Source organism: Chelonoidis abingdonii, chromosome 7 (genome assembly GCF_003597395.2).
Source record: "Chelonoidis abingdonii isolate Lonesome George chromosome 7, CheloAbing_2.0, whole genome shotgun sequence".
Lineage (NCBI taxonomy): Eukaryota > Metazoa > Chordata > Testudines > Testudinidae > Chelonoidis > Chelonoidis abingdonii.
Genome location: NC_133775.1, coordinates 64898708 through 64913285, shown reverse-complemented (window position 1 = coordinate 64913285; position 14578 = coordinate 64898708). Strand labels below are relative to the sequence as shown.

Sequence of the window (14578 nt, the reverse complement as noted above, 5' to 3'; positions counted from 1 at the left end):
AGTTCCCTCAAGAACCTCAGGAGTTATTAGATTCTGGGACCCATGACCAAACCCAGGGTTGTGAGTTCAATCATTGAGGAGGCCATCTAGGGAACTGGGGTAAAGTTCTGTCTGGGGATTGGTCTTGCTTTGAGCAAGGGGTTGGACTCGATGACCTCCTGAGGTCACTCCCAACCCTAATATTCTATGATTCTAGAGAAAAGTTGAGAATTATTGTCTTAAAAGTTTCAGCTGGTGCATTTAATTTATTTTGATACCCGCTCTCCAAATTTTTACTCATGGTCATTTATTTTTAACAAAAAATGTGGGTGTGTAAGCCACAATGGAGGTGTTGAAAAAACTGGATTTCAGGTAACCTAACAAGCACTGTACTACAAAACTTAATGGGGATCACCAGTGATTTTATTCCAGCTGAAAATAAATGAAGGTGTACACATCTGAATAGAAAGAAAGGGAGATAAAGATTGGGCCTGGCCTTCTCTTGCAGCAACAGCCAGACGTAAAACTGTGCAAAGAGGCTGTCTCTGAAATTCCCTTTGAGAGTATGCAAGATCCACAAAGCACCACTGGGGAAAAAATTCTAGGCAGAAGCCAGAGAAACTTAAGCCAGCAGGAGCAGACACTGAAGTATCCTCAGCAGAGATTCTTAGACACTGATGCTGCCAGACTGCATTCTATAGTTTACACACTGGACATTCTTTTCTCTGTGCTGACTGTTTGCTCTAAACCCTTCATGCCTTTTTTCCTCTCAATATCTTCACCTCAACTGCATTCCACTCCTACTTTGAGACTCTTCTCCTTCCCCTTCGTATTCCATTGAGCTAGTCTCCACATAAAGCTTCACCCACTGAATTAATCCCCCCCTCACCCATGTGTAAAAACTATCATGAAACATACAACATTTGCAAGCCACCACTCTGTTCCCTCTATTTTTGTGTTACATCCCTTTCCCTGAGCTTTTATCTTGTTTATTTAAACTAAGATCTTTGGGGCAGGGACTGTCTATTACTTTACTTTGTAGCGTGTCTAGCAACAATTTTCAATTACTGGCAACTACAAGCTACTCTAACAGAAATAATAAATTCTGCATCATTCTTGTTGATCATCACACAAAATGCCCAATACTATTATAATCTTTCTTCCTTACAGGTGGAGCATACAGTCTGTTCATCCCCACCCCGCCCTCAAATTCTCTCTGATACAGTTAAGCACTTGACACTGAGAATCAAGATTCTCCAATGTAAATCAGATCTTCTGTCTTCTCCTACCTGTGTTGGAATAGATTTTGGATGAAGTGCAGAACTGCCCCTCTCATGTACAGAAGACTGTGCTGGTGTCAGACCCCGCTCCTATTGAACAAAGAAAACAGTGTTGGAGTAACTAGCTTGATGGAATGTTTGGTCAGTCTTGCAGATCCTCTAAATAGAGACTGGTTTCCTGTGGCCTTTAACCATGTCAACATGGACCATCTGCGTTCAGTTTAGATACAAATACAGAAGGGCAACAAAGTAGTTTTCACTTATGTTCAGGGGCTAAGTAACAGTCATATATCCAAGGAACAGAATTTGGATTTAACACTGAAAAAAATCCCATTTTTTCTATCATTCAGATAAGTGACAATTCCTGAAAGATTTTAAGTGCCACCCCCCTTTTAAAATTAAATATATTTAAGTAAAACATAGATAAAGTAAGGTTTATTTGATGCACATTTCAGCCTTCCCTGTCTTCACTGTAACTGGTGAAAGGAGGGGGGGAAAAAGTTTACCTTTTCAGTGAAATTCTCAGACAAAGCCAGAACTTACTTCCCTGAAAAATAACACTAAAGAGTACATCTCCAGTTGGGACCTGGGCAGAACTTACATTATGCACTTGCAGATCAATCTGTGCTATGGCGTCAATTAAAAAATAGAAACCCTGAAGTGTTGAGTTTCTACAGTATGCGTGTGTGCGTGTCCAAGACAAGTTGCCTGAAAGAGCTCTATTTAGAAGCAAGCTGAGCAAAAAGTTCTTTTCTCTCACTGGCCCAATCTAGCAGCAAGCTGTAACAGGCTCAAAGAAAATTACAAAATTTTGACTAAGAGTGCAGTGAGAAGAACTAAAATGAAGTTTTCGATATCTATCAAAAAGCTTGAATTGACTATTCAGGGAAAAACAAAACTTACTCCTGAAGTTTTGGAAAAAGGAAGCATGTTGCAGATTGCACTTGCTGTTTTAGTTACAGAGTTGACAATTTTTGGAGGACACAAAGCAGACCTACTCAGGTAGTGGTAGCCACTGTGATGTAATATCTCTCTCTGAGTAGTTACAATAAGGATAAAACAAACACAGTAAGTAAAAGTGACTGCATAGCACGCTGTGGTAACTTTGGTAAAAGCATATGTTTTAATGGCAATCACTTGAGGCTTTCAAAGTGTCTAGGGAGGAAGAATGGGGAAGAAACCACAGAAAGGATTCTCAAGGCACAAGTAAGAGAAAATAAAAAAACCCAAACCTGGTCAAATTGAGTGCTTTTGCCATAGGGACCTCTGGCTCCCAGTGACTGTGGAGGAGCCTGGGTAGAGGATTTACTGCCAGATCGTTCTTCTGCTTCTCTCTGTCCATCAGGGCTCTCAGAGTCTTTTGAAGGCATTTGTTCATCACTACATATAAAAAGAGAAATCAAACTGAGGGTCTGTTTTGAGTACTTTCAGTAATACTTCTTTTCTCCCACTTTCTGCCATAGCTTTTTAGACTGCAAGCTCTACAGGGCAAGGACTGTCCTTTTACTACACATACACATAGCATCTCACTCAAAACTGATTGTTTTGTGTTACATTAATGCCAGGAGACCCCCATCAATTCATCATTTGAGAAACTAAGCTGTCAGCACTGATGCTCCACTGAACTTTCCCAAAGAAGTTTTTCCATCTACACGTGTGGCAGCTCAGAAGGCTCGGAACATCAAATTACCTGCTTTCCCTTTTATCTTTCTGATTACTTCCTTGCTCATCATCATCACTGAAGTTCAACTGCTCGGTGTAATCTACCTCACTCTGAGCACCTATCATAGGAGCAAAAATTCAGATTAATATATTAAAAGTGTTCAGCATGCAAAGAGCAAGAGTCTTCATAGGTCTGATGTTCTTACCAGCCCAGCCTTCATCAGCCTCAGCATCCAGATTATCAAATTTATCAAGTTCCTTGAGTTCACTGGCACTAAGGATGGACGGACGCTCAACAGGTTCTGAGCACCAAGAGGGCCCTCTTCCCCGCGGACCTCTAGAACAAAGGAAGAATGCAAACAAAAAAAATCAGTTTACACAGCAATATCTACTCTCCCCATGACAGCAACTAAGATCTTTAAAATCACTATATAAAAGGTTAATTTATAGTTGAAGACTAAAGCAATAGGCTATTTTAAGCATACATTACTGCTTTTCCCTTATTAGCGGAGGGACAAAGTTTATACTACTTAGCCATGTTTAGCACATTCTGTATTATTTTATGTATAATTACTGATGAAACAAATCAGTTTTTATTATTTGTGAAAGTCTAAAGAAAAAGGAAGGAGGAATATTTCTAAATCAAGTACCATTATAATGGAGAAAACTGAGTGAAAGGGCCCCCATCTCCCTTCTTATTTGTGCATCTCACACAAAGCCCCATTACATGGTCAGTAAATACTGTTTTGGTGTTTATAAAATTTGAAAAAGGGTTCAAGATTGAAACTGTCATTCAGTGATTTTTTCATCTCTTGCAAGGGGAGAATGAAGTTTATATTGATTGTATAATATATAAAAACTATTTATATATGCTAGATCAGAGGTGGGTAAACTTTTTGGCCCAATGGCCACATCTGGGAATAGAAATTATATGACGGGCCATGAATGCTCACAAAATTGGGATTGGGGTGCGGGAGGGCTCTGTCTGGGGGTGCAGGCTCCAGGGTGGGGTCAGAAATGAAGAGTTCAGGGTGCAGGAGGGGGCTCCGGGATGATTTTGTGGTGTAGGAAGGTGCTCCGGGCTGGGATCAAGGGGTTCAGAGGGCGGGAGAGGGGTCATGGCTGGGGCAGGGTTTTGGGGCGTGGGGGGAGGCTCAGGGGTACAGGCTCCGAGTGGTGCTTACCTCCAGCGGCTCGCAGAAGCAGCGGCATGTCTCTTCTCTGGCTCCTATGTGGAGGTGCGGCCAGGCAGCTCTGCATGATGTCCTGTCCACAGGCTCTGCTCCTGCAGCTCCCATTGGCAGTGGTTCCCAGCCAATGGGAGCTGCGGGTGCGGCGCTTGGGGCAAGGACAATTTGCAGAGCAGAACTCCCTGTCTGCTCCTATGCGTAGGAACTGGAGGGGGGCTAGGCTGCTGCTTCTGCGACTGCATGGAGCAGCCCCCAACCCTGCTCTCCGGCTGGAGTGGGCCAAGCCCCAGACCCTGCTCCACAGCGAGAACTGGAGGGCTGGATAAAAACAGCTGGCAGGCTGAATATGGCTCGCAGCCATAGTTTGCCCACCCCTATATTGAATATGTAGCCCTGCTTTTATCACACAAAACAAAGCTGCCCTTCTGGGTCAGATTAATGGTCCGTCTAGCCCAGTATCCAACTGGTATCCAACAACGGCCAGTACCAGAGATTCAGGGGGAGTATACAGAATAGGTCAGTTGGAAGCATTCGTCCCATCTTCCCCCTCCCCGCTTCTGGCACTGGGAGCTTTAGGGTTGCATCCCTGACTATCTTGGCTAATAGATATATTGTGGGAAAGGGTAAACAATACTTCTCGATTCACTTTTTCCACACCATTCATGATTTTATAGATCTCTCTCATATTTCCCCACAGTCGTCTCTTTTCTTAGCTGAACAACTCTAATCTTTTTCGTTTCTCCTCGTACAGAAGCCATTCTAAACTCCTGATCATCTTCAATGCTCTTCTCTCAATCTTTTCCAGATCCACTATATTCTTTCTGAGATGGACTGACCAGAACTGGAGACAGTATTCCAGGTGTGGGCACACTATGGTTTTACATAGTGACATATATTTGGTCACTACTCATGCAATTCTAGTATTTATGGAAGTTATTACCTGCTAGCCTCAGATGAAGTAGGGAACCTGCTGGGACCCTGCATTGCAGGATATGCCATTCTAGGATATTGATTAAACATCTAGGAAAGGAAGCCAAAAATTACCAAACTTGCTTTTAGATACAGGAAAAACTGATTTAAAAATATAGCTTCATTAGAACTGCCAATGCCACTACTACAGAAGCGCTTACGAAAGAAAGAGATTCTGTCTTACAATCCAAAGAGACTGTTCACATTAGATAGTGGGTTGAGCTCAAATTACAATTCCCTCACTTAAAGGTAGGTAGTTGCCCTTCATGACATGTTGAAACTGAAGACAGATGGAGCCATGACAGGGCTCCGTATACATTAATGCTTGTCAGTGGCTATCAGCTGTGGCTGCACACCAAATTCTCTTTCCATAGGAAAGATGTGGTCTAATAGGAAGATCAGGCAGTATGAGACTAAATTACAAACAACGTAACCTCCTGCCAGAAGGCTGGGACTGGTTTTAATATGGTAATAGAACTTGCTCTTGGAAAAGGAGGTGTGCAAGCTTTCCCCTAGGAACAGCACCTATAAACCACCTTAATGGGAAGAGAAGAGGAAGAAAAACCCACACAGTCCCAAACACCTCTGTACAAAGAAGAACAAAACAAGAGTTAACATTTTTTTTCTTGATTTGTGCACCATTTAGAAACCAAGCCAATAAGTGCTCCAAAGAAGGAATAAGATGTTTCAGGTTAACCATCTAATGCTAGTATTCTTTTGATTCAACTCTCACACTGATACTTATATAAGATACAGAAGTTACTTACATAAGGTGGCATCATTGCTTTGTACTGGGAAGAGACAGCAGGTTGTTGCTGACCATTCAGCTTGGGCTGAGGTGGCTGTGCTACCCGAATATCCCTTTTCTCTGCTGCCTTGGGGACATCATTCTGTTCTACTGGTCCTGTTGCACTACCATCTTCTTGGCCAAGAGGCTTAACTTCTTGATCAGTTGGAGAATTTGGGGTGTTGAGATTCTTAACTCCACCTTCTCTCCAACTAGCAACATCTGCATGGAAGGAACCAGTAGGGGAGAAAGACAAGCACAACTTTAAATATGCTTCTGATTTGTAACAAAGTAAATGACACTTCTTATCCAATTGTTTTCTGTGACCTAGCAACACCAGTGCAAATGATGAACATGCCTTGTAGTCTGTCATTCAGGCAGGTGGCAGCCACTGCAGATAAAGAGATTGTTGGCTCCCATTCCTCCTCCTCTTCAGCCCATCTCCAGATTACTCTTCTCTGAGAACTTCCAGCGATGAAATTTAAACTGGCTAGCCTGCTCTACGCTCCATAGCTTATGGGATGACTTAGGAGAGGTATCTGTGCTGGTACTGATATAAAATTATTTTTCCCTAAGATCTCAGTGTAGATTAAGTAGACTGCTGTAGCAACAGATCCCTGAAGAGACAGTGTCAAGTGGAAGCCATGGAGTAATCCACTTTTGAGTGGCACAGCTCAAAAGCCATGGAACGCAGAATGCTGTATGTAGAGTTTCCTCAGTTTTCTAGGCAGAATCCAAGTATCTAGAAGCTCCTAGACAGATTCCACCATCTGTTATACAAAGGGGTAGACAGGAAGCTCTAGCTATAAGAGCTGTCCTCAAAGGAGCATGGAGACCTAGCAAAAAATCCATGATGACTATGCAGTCGAAATTGAGACTGGAACATTAGACAGGCAAGGCAAATGTTCCTACTTTCTCCCACTCCTTGCTGGTTTATTCTTCACCCGCAAACCAGCTTAGATTCTGATCATATACATTGCTTCAGTCAGAGGTACCAGTGGCGGGTGTATAGAAGACAGGCAGGAAAAAAATGGAGATGTGAATGCTAAGGGAAGGAGGAGAATGGTTTAAAGGAGCCATAGAAGCCCAAATCCCTTTTTCTGACTACTACCTGCCTCAGGTCTGGTTTACACTACATTTAGGTCGACCTAATCTGCTTTACATCAATCTAATTATGTCAGTGTACAGCCCCGTCCCGTCAATTTAAGTGCCCTACTACACCAACATAATGGCTCCACCTCCATGAGAAACATAGGGCTTATGCTGGTGTAGTGAGGATGATGCACTGTCTGTGTAGATACTGCATTCCTTATACCAGCTGTGAGGCTATGCTTTCATGGCTATGCTGAAGCTGTGAAATTGACAATAAAGTCTAACTCCCCAGCCAGGCTGCTGCTAGGTCTCCGCTCCAAGCTGGCCTGCTACCCAGGCTCCTAGCCTGGGGTGCCACCTGGACTCCTCATTAGCAGCCCTACTGCCCCCTGGGAGTTCGGCTGCATCGAGGCTTCTGGCTTCCTGCTTGCAGGCCAGCTGCACTGAGGCTCCCTGCTGGGAGTATGGCTGTTGACGGACTCCGGGCGTGCATCTACTCACCAGAGGTGAGAAGCCCGGGTGAGTGGGGGGGGGGAGGGGAAGCTGGCCCTGGCTCTTCAGTCAGTGGAAGCACTCTGGTGAGGGACGCACACCACTGACAGGAGGAGGGTAGTGTGGACATCAGCCACCACAATAATTACTGCGGTGGCTGTAAGATCACCTAACACAGGTCAACTTAAGATTTAGGGTTTAACATCTGACTCCATAATCAATGTGTTCCCTGCACACAGTCACTCAGGAGTGGAGGCCAGGAGACAAGGCACTCATCTGCACAGGTGGCAGCTACAGTAAAGAAAATACTTCCCATGATCATTTGATTGGGACAAGGATGATGAATTTTAGGTGGAGAAGAAACAGTCACTGTTTTCCTGTAAGGAACTGTATTGCTGGAATCAAAAGTGTGGTTCCCGACTCCCAGGCCCCAGCGGCTACACAGCTCTCATATCTCAGAAGCAGTGTGTGAAAGCAACCACCTGTAGGTGCTGTGTGGCCTTGATTTGCTCTGGCCACATCTAGCTCTCTGCAGCTGAAAGAGGTTCAGCTTGTTAAAGTCTTAGAGTGTCTCAAACTTTCAAAGTACGGGCCAAATCTTATCAGAAAGTATCTTGTAGACCAACTCTCCTCTCATTCACAGTTCTGAATACCACACTTCCTCCCATTTGTGCTTATGTAACCAGCCACCTTTGGCAATTCCATGAACTGCTCATATGGTGAATAATATTAGCAAAGTATTTTTATTTGTCATGACATTTAGCAACTAGAAATAAGAAGGTGCCAGCACCATTTGAATGTGACTAGCAAGTACTTTTTGGACCATGAGTGGAGAGTTGACCACAGTTTGGGAACCTGTGAAGGGAACCACAGTCTAGGAATAAGGGAAATATTAATGTATCTTATTTCTATATGTAGACATTGTGATGGAACAGAAGTGAAAGTGTGAAAATTTCCCCCAAGTAACCTCTCAGTAAAAGGTAAACACTGATACTGAAATAAGACAAACACAAGGTTGTAGATTCAAAGAAAAGTAAAATGAGTAAACAAAAAAGCTGACAATATACTGAGGCAGACAGGTATGAAAAGGTAAACTGGAAGAACATGCTTATACAAATCTGCAAGTGTATGTAATGTACAATTTAGGACTGTTCACGTTTGTCAATTTTCTGTTGAGTGTCTGAACTTCTAAATGATAACATTCCAGTATTTCATAGTGCACACCAGAAATCCCTAGTAAAACTCTATACCGAATTGTGGCGGGGCAGCTGCCCCACACCGGGAGGAAGGGTTGTGGCAGCCTCGGAGAGGCTGCGTAGAACCCCACCAATCAGGAAAGGGCTCACTGGAAGAGCCAATCAAGAGAAGGCTTGCTAGAGCAGCCCATATATAAAAGGCTGCTCAGTAGAGCAAAGGCAGTCTCTTCCTGGAGGGCAAGGGCTGTCTGCTGAGCAGCATGCAGTGCTGGGCAGGGTACCGGAGCAATAGGGGAGCTCTTAGATGACCATGGCCAGACTGAGGCCCTGAAGCAAGGGCAGGGAAGGTGCCAGGGCTACAGGGGAAGTGGCCCAGGGAAAGTAGGCAGTGGGAATAGGAGGAGGGGCAGTAAGTGGTTGCCAGCTATAGGGTCCTTGGGCCAGGACCCTGAGTAGCGGGCAGGCCTGGGTCCCTGCCCCCCTTTACACCTACTTGCCAATGAGGAGAGTGGCCTAAATCCAGACTGCAGTTTGCCCCTGAAGCCAAGGCTAGACTAGAGACTGCAGCTGGCTACTGAGGCAAGTGGAAGGACTGAGAACTGCCTGCTCCCAGAAAGGAGCGAGACGGAGGGCTGTGTTCCGAAGAGGACACTGCGGTCCGGGAGCAACCCAGGTCCAGATGGTGGAGACAGTGGAAGAAGTGGAAGTAACAGCGAGTGACACCCCGCTAGTAAAAGGCACCCTTCCCAGCACAACCAACAGGAGGCACTGTAGTGAGTCAGTCTCGCACTGCTACACAAATGAAAATTTGGCATGCATATTCACAAGACTTAAGGTATACCTACTTTGTGGCCGTAAACTGGGTCCAGGTCCATAGGGTTCTTCAGGTGCATCTTTCTCTTTTCCTGACTTTTCCTGATCCCCAGCTGCCTGCAGACTGGGAAACTCTTGCTGAAAATAACTGTTTACTGGGACACTTGGACCTAGACAATTACAACAAAACAGTGTTACAAGTTTCAGTAAATAATATAGTTTAGAAAATAGGACCCTATACCTTGCCAACTATAAAGTTTTCCTTAAAAAAGCTATACTATTTTTCAAATAAAACAAAGCTGTGTATTTCATCCAAGTTTAAAATAATGTGAAATTACATATTCACTACTGAATACCAGGAGTAGTTAAATCCACTGAGCCAATTTACTTTCTTGTTGTACATAATGTTAGAAGGATCAAGATAAGAGGACACAAAATGTGCTAGAATAGCAATAATGGATCATTTGAACTATCCAAAATATTAACTGGTATGTCACATGGGGACAGCTTGGATAAGCAATTTCTCAACACCATGAATGCCAGCTTCTTGAATTAGCTACTTCTGGAGTACGCAAACATTACTTTTGGCTTAGTTTAAGGTAGCATGTTAATAACTCAACCACAGGTTGTTTCTTAAACAGTGACCACAATAAACTTTAAAGCTTAAGATCCTCTTGGAAGAACTCTACCAAAAATTAGTATGGTAACACTAAACCTTCAGAAGGGCAATTTTAACGATGTTAGGTACTTTCTAACTAGCTTCCACAAGAAAATAGTTCAGTAAAACTGAGCAGGGAGGCTAGCTTAAAATTAACTGCAAATGGGGGGAAAAAGTGTTTGTGCCATTGTTCGCTTTTTTATTATATGTAAAGAAGCCATAGATAGTTTTTACTTAAAACAAAAATTTAAAATTTGAAATTAAGATAATCTTTCTTGGTTATTTATAAGATGATATGAACTGCAGATGTAGGAGGACTATAAAATTCCAAATGCCAAGGAAATGAAGTTTGATTGAGAATGGAAGTGATTTTTAGTCAAACTGTTTAAACCTTTTTCTTTGTCAAAACTGCCAACTCAAGACTATTCTATAACTAGTTAGGACAGATCTTTGAATATTTCCAAATCCCCAACCCTTCAGCTGAAGGTAAAGAAAGCTTGCAATCATTCTCTGGTCCTCCAAGGAGCCCTTTTTTGTTCTGATGGGAAGATAAGACTATATTGCTGAAGTTGTAAGGTAAGAATCAGAGGGGTAGCCATGTTAGTCTGGATCTTAAAAGCAGCAGAGTCCTGTGGAACCTTATAGACTAACAGATGTATTGGAACATGAGCCTTCATGGGTGAATACCCACTTCGTCGGATGCATGAGACAAAGTGGGTATTCACCCACGAAAGCCCATGCTCCAATATGTCTGTTAGTCTATCAGGTGCCACAGGACTCTTTGCTGCTTTTAAGGTAAGAATGAAGCACAAACCAAAGTTCTGAAAAGAATCTTTCATGCCTTCTTTATACAAAGAAGAAAAGAGGGCAAACACCCAACATTTTCCCCCATGACTAACCGTTTGGGGATCTTGAAAGCTCTGGTATAACCAATCCTCAAATTGCCAAGATGAATATAAAACTTAAAAAAAATCATCATGGGGATCAGCAGATTGGGGTCTCTAGAAGTCCTGCTACTACCAAAAAGACATTTCCTACTGCTAACAGCAAGTGGCAGGCAGTAGAAGTCACTTCATACAGTTGCTCCTATGAGGCAAAAGCAACTTTTCCAGGATGTCTTACAATAAGCAGGATTGGCCGTGGGGGGAATGTTCATGCATCTTCACAATATTGCCTGATGTGTGACCATAAAGTCTGAATCAAGTGATTCTGTCTGCAAAGTAACAGTTTCCTTAGTGATAAACTTGACAATCTATGCAAGCGGAGTCAACCTGAAATAATCACTGTCAACTAGTGAACATTTCAGCTGTTAGAGACTTAAAAGATGGTGTTAAGACAACTACATTTTTCTTTATCTCCTACACAATAAGATCTAAAGATGTGCTGCAACTGGCCAGGCACTGCACAAAGCTTCTGAGCTCTAGAAGTCTTTCCTTCTTAATTTTCACATTATACACATAAAACATAGCGAGAGACAAGAATAGAGCTGTGGAGAGGGACTTTAAAGAACACTTATCAACAGACAAGAAAAAAACCCTATTACATCATGAAGGATCAGTCAGATGAATTTTATTCTCCCCAAGAGACAGCTAGAAATGCATAAGTTCCATCAACCAAGAACAGGCCGGAAATATAAGTTTATAACTTGTATGGTAGGGTCATTTGCAATCTCAAATAGAATACTGGAATCAGTCCAAGACAAAAAGTATAATTTCCCTATTCCCCAAAATATCAACTTCCTGTCCAAACACCATATCGTGACTAGATGCATGAGATGAGACAACCATCTGGTTTAGTTCTCAAGACAGCCATAAAATCATTAACTAAGTTCAAACAGACATCATCAGTATGCATCTCCAAGTCACCCAGCATAGTCTAATTCCTGTGCCACCTCAAAGAAAGTTTTACTGCAGAAGGGTGATGTGTACCCCAGTATGAGTCAGATCTTATCCCACTCACAGGACACTCACGCAAGACAAATTACAGTAACTCCTTGTTTAATGTTGTAGTTACGTTCCTGAAAAATATGACTAAGCAAAACAACGTTAAGCGAATCCATTTTCCCCATAAGAATTAATGTGTGTGTGTGGGGGGGGGGGGGAGCTAGGTTCCGGGGACTTTTTTTCACCAGACAAAAGACACCCCCTCTCTTGCTAATATATGTGTGTGTGTGTCTGTGTCTGTGTGTGTGTACACTATACATTTTAAACAATTTAATACTATGCACAGCAATGATGATTGTGAAGCTTGGTTGAGGTGGTGAAGTCAGAGGGTGGAGTATTTCCCAGGGAATGCCTCACTGACTAAATGATGAACTAGCACTCGGATGAGCCCTCAAGGGTTAACATATTGTTGTTAATGTAGCCTCACACTCTACAAGGCAGCACAAATGGAGGGAAGGGAGACATGCACATTGCCCCTTTAAGTACACTGACCCCACTCTAAGTATATTGCCTTTTTAAGTAGATCAGCAAGTTGAGACAGCCGCTGCTGTCAGAAAGCTCCCTCCTTCCTGAGCCCTGTCATATTGTCCCTCCCCCCGTGGAGATGGGGCAAATGGGGGGGCAGGAGCATGGTGGAGGGGGACACCATGTCATTAGCACCCCTCCCCCCCCACATCCCTTGCACAGCAAGCAGGAGGTTCCTGGGAGCCCTTCCAAGACAGAGGATAGGAGCAGCACATGGCAGTGGTGGGAGGGACAGCTGAACTTCCCAGCAATTGATAGCCTGCTGGGTAGCTGCAGCACAGGGAACTTAGGGGAGCAGGGAGCTGATAGGGAGGCTGACGGTTCACCCTGGTTCCAAGCCCCCACCAGCTAGCTCCAGTGGGCTACTCTTTCTGCAAGCAGTGGACAAAGCAGACGGCTGCCAAACAACATTATAAGGGAGCACGGCACGGATCACTTGCTGGAAGATAATCTGCACCCTGAAGTCTTTAAACCATGATTTGAGGACTTTAGTGGCTCAGACACAGGTTTGATACAAGAGTGGGTAGGTGAGATTCTGTGGCCTACATTGTGCAGGAGGTCAGACTAGATGATCATAATGGTCCCTTCTGGCCTTAAAGTCTATGATTCTATGAATTTTAAATGAGCATGTTCTCTAACTGATCAGCAATGTAACAAAAAAATGTTAACCAGGATGACTAAGTGAGGCGTTACTGTATCAGATCTAGTTTTGGAGTGAGAGATTGCCTATATTCAAGGATGGATGCATATTAAACTTTAGGAAGGGCAGTGGGATGCCAACAATCTGGAACTGCCAACTTGATCCTAATATTTGCCCCACAGCACAGCATCCAAAAACCTTATGCACAAGAATACATTAAAACATGCAAAAACTAGGTCTATGCCTACAATAACAGAGGCTCAGAAGTTATTTCCATTGATCTTTCAGAGTAAGTTCACACTATGAGGATGTTTTGGACAAAGATCACCATAATGCTGCAACCAAATCTGTTATTCAGTCAGAAGAGGCTTACAAGCAGATGTCTCAAAATTAAGCCAATAAAAGGGACCACGACTTATTTTCTGTGCTGTAAACAAAACTGCTCCCTGATTCATTGTGTGCACTTCTTGCCTGATAAAAGTGTGTTATTTCTCTGGTCAATTACTGATAGTAAAAGGTCAAACTTTTATCCTAGAATAGTAATGAAAATGCTGAAGAACTTAAGATTCACATTCATGGACACAATCTACCATTTCTTTCATATTGTAAGAAAAAAAACACCACTATTAATTTTTTCCCAGGAAAACTATTTGAGTCAATACTCTCTGGCTTTAAAAAATACTGCAAGAGCTATACAGTAACAAGTGGAAAAAACATCTTGTAGCAGATATGCTGTTGGAACTGCAGTTGCTAAACTTCATGGTTCCAGATTTTTGGTTTATGCTAAACATATGCATGATTAGCTTGACCACTGGGTGTTTACTGTTCCCCCTCCCATGCCAGAGAAGAACTACACACATCCCTGCCACAGGCTGAGGATTTCTTTATTTTCCTTTCCCTCTTAACCCTGTCATATTCAAGGACTTGCACCCCAGCCATCATCTTCTCCAGGAAGATCAGCAAAGGAGAGCTGTACAATCCCCTGTGTAGCCAATCAATAACACTACAGCTAAATTGGCTTCAGGGATTCACTTGAGTGACAAGGCACTCCCTCACCTTAGAGACCAGGAAGTTGTTTCCACAACACTCCCAGCCCCTGCTGTCCCAGGAAACAAGAGACAGGACCAAAAGAATATTGAGCCCAGATCTCCCACACAGCAGTGCCAAGCACAAATACTAGACCACTGGGCCAGCCTGGATTTCCTCCACTTTAAACTTCACTTACCATCGCCTTGCCCACCTGGCTTGGTACTCGCCCATGATTTGGCAACAGGAGCTACTTCTGGAGGAGCGGGAACTACAGGTTTTGGCTGTGTCTGCGGCACTTCTGGTTGTCTGAAATGGATGGAGGA

At 43.3% G+C, this 14578-nt stretch overlaps 1 protein-coding gene across 13 annotated transcripts in view; it reads right to left on the bottom strand.

The window, feature by feature from the left end:
• The window catches only part of PRRC2C (proline rich coiled-coil 2C), a 128049-nt gene that overhangs the window by 78817 nt on the left and 34654 nt on the right, over nt 1–14578 (bottom strand). For all 13 annotated transcript variants that reach the window (XM_032806130.2, XM_075067965.1, XM_032806139.2 and 10 more), the window contains exons 4-11: nt 14452–14561; nt 9493–9630; nt 5848–6089; nt 5052–5131; nt 3128–3258; nt 2950–3040; nt 2492–2639; nt 1269–1349 (exon numbers count right to left, since the gene is read on the bottom strand). In XM_032806130.2, the coding sequence (XP_032662021.1) occupies nt 1269–1349; nt 2492–2639; nt 2950–3040; nt 3128–3258; nt 5052–5131; nt 5848–6089; nt 9493–9630; nt 14452–14561 (1021 nt within the window). The remainder of the gene's footprint in view (nt 1–1268; nt 1350–2491; nt 2640–2949; nt 3041–3127; nt 3259–5051; nt 5132–5847; nt 6090–9492; nt 9631–14451; nt 14562–14578) is intronic.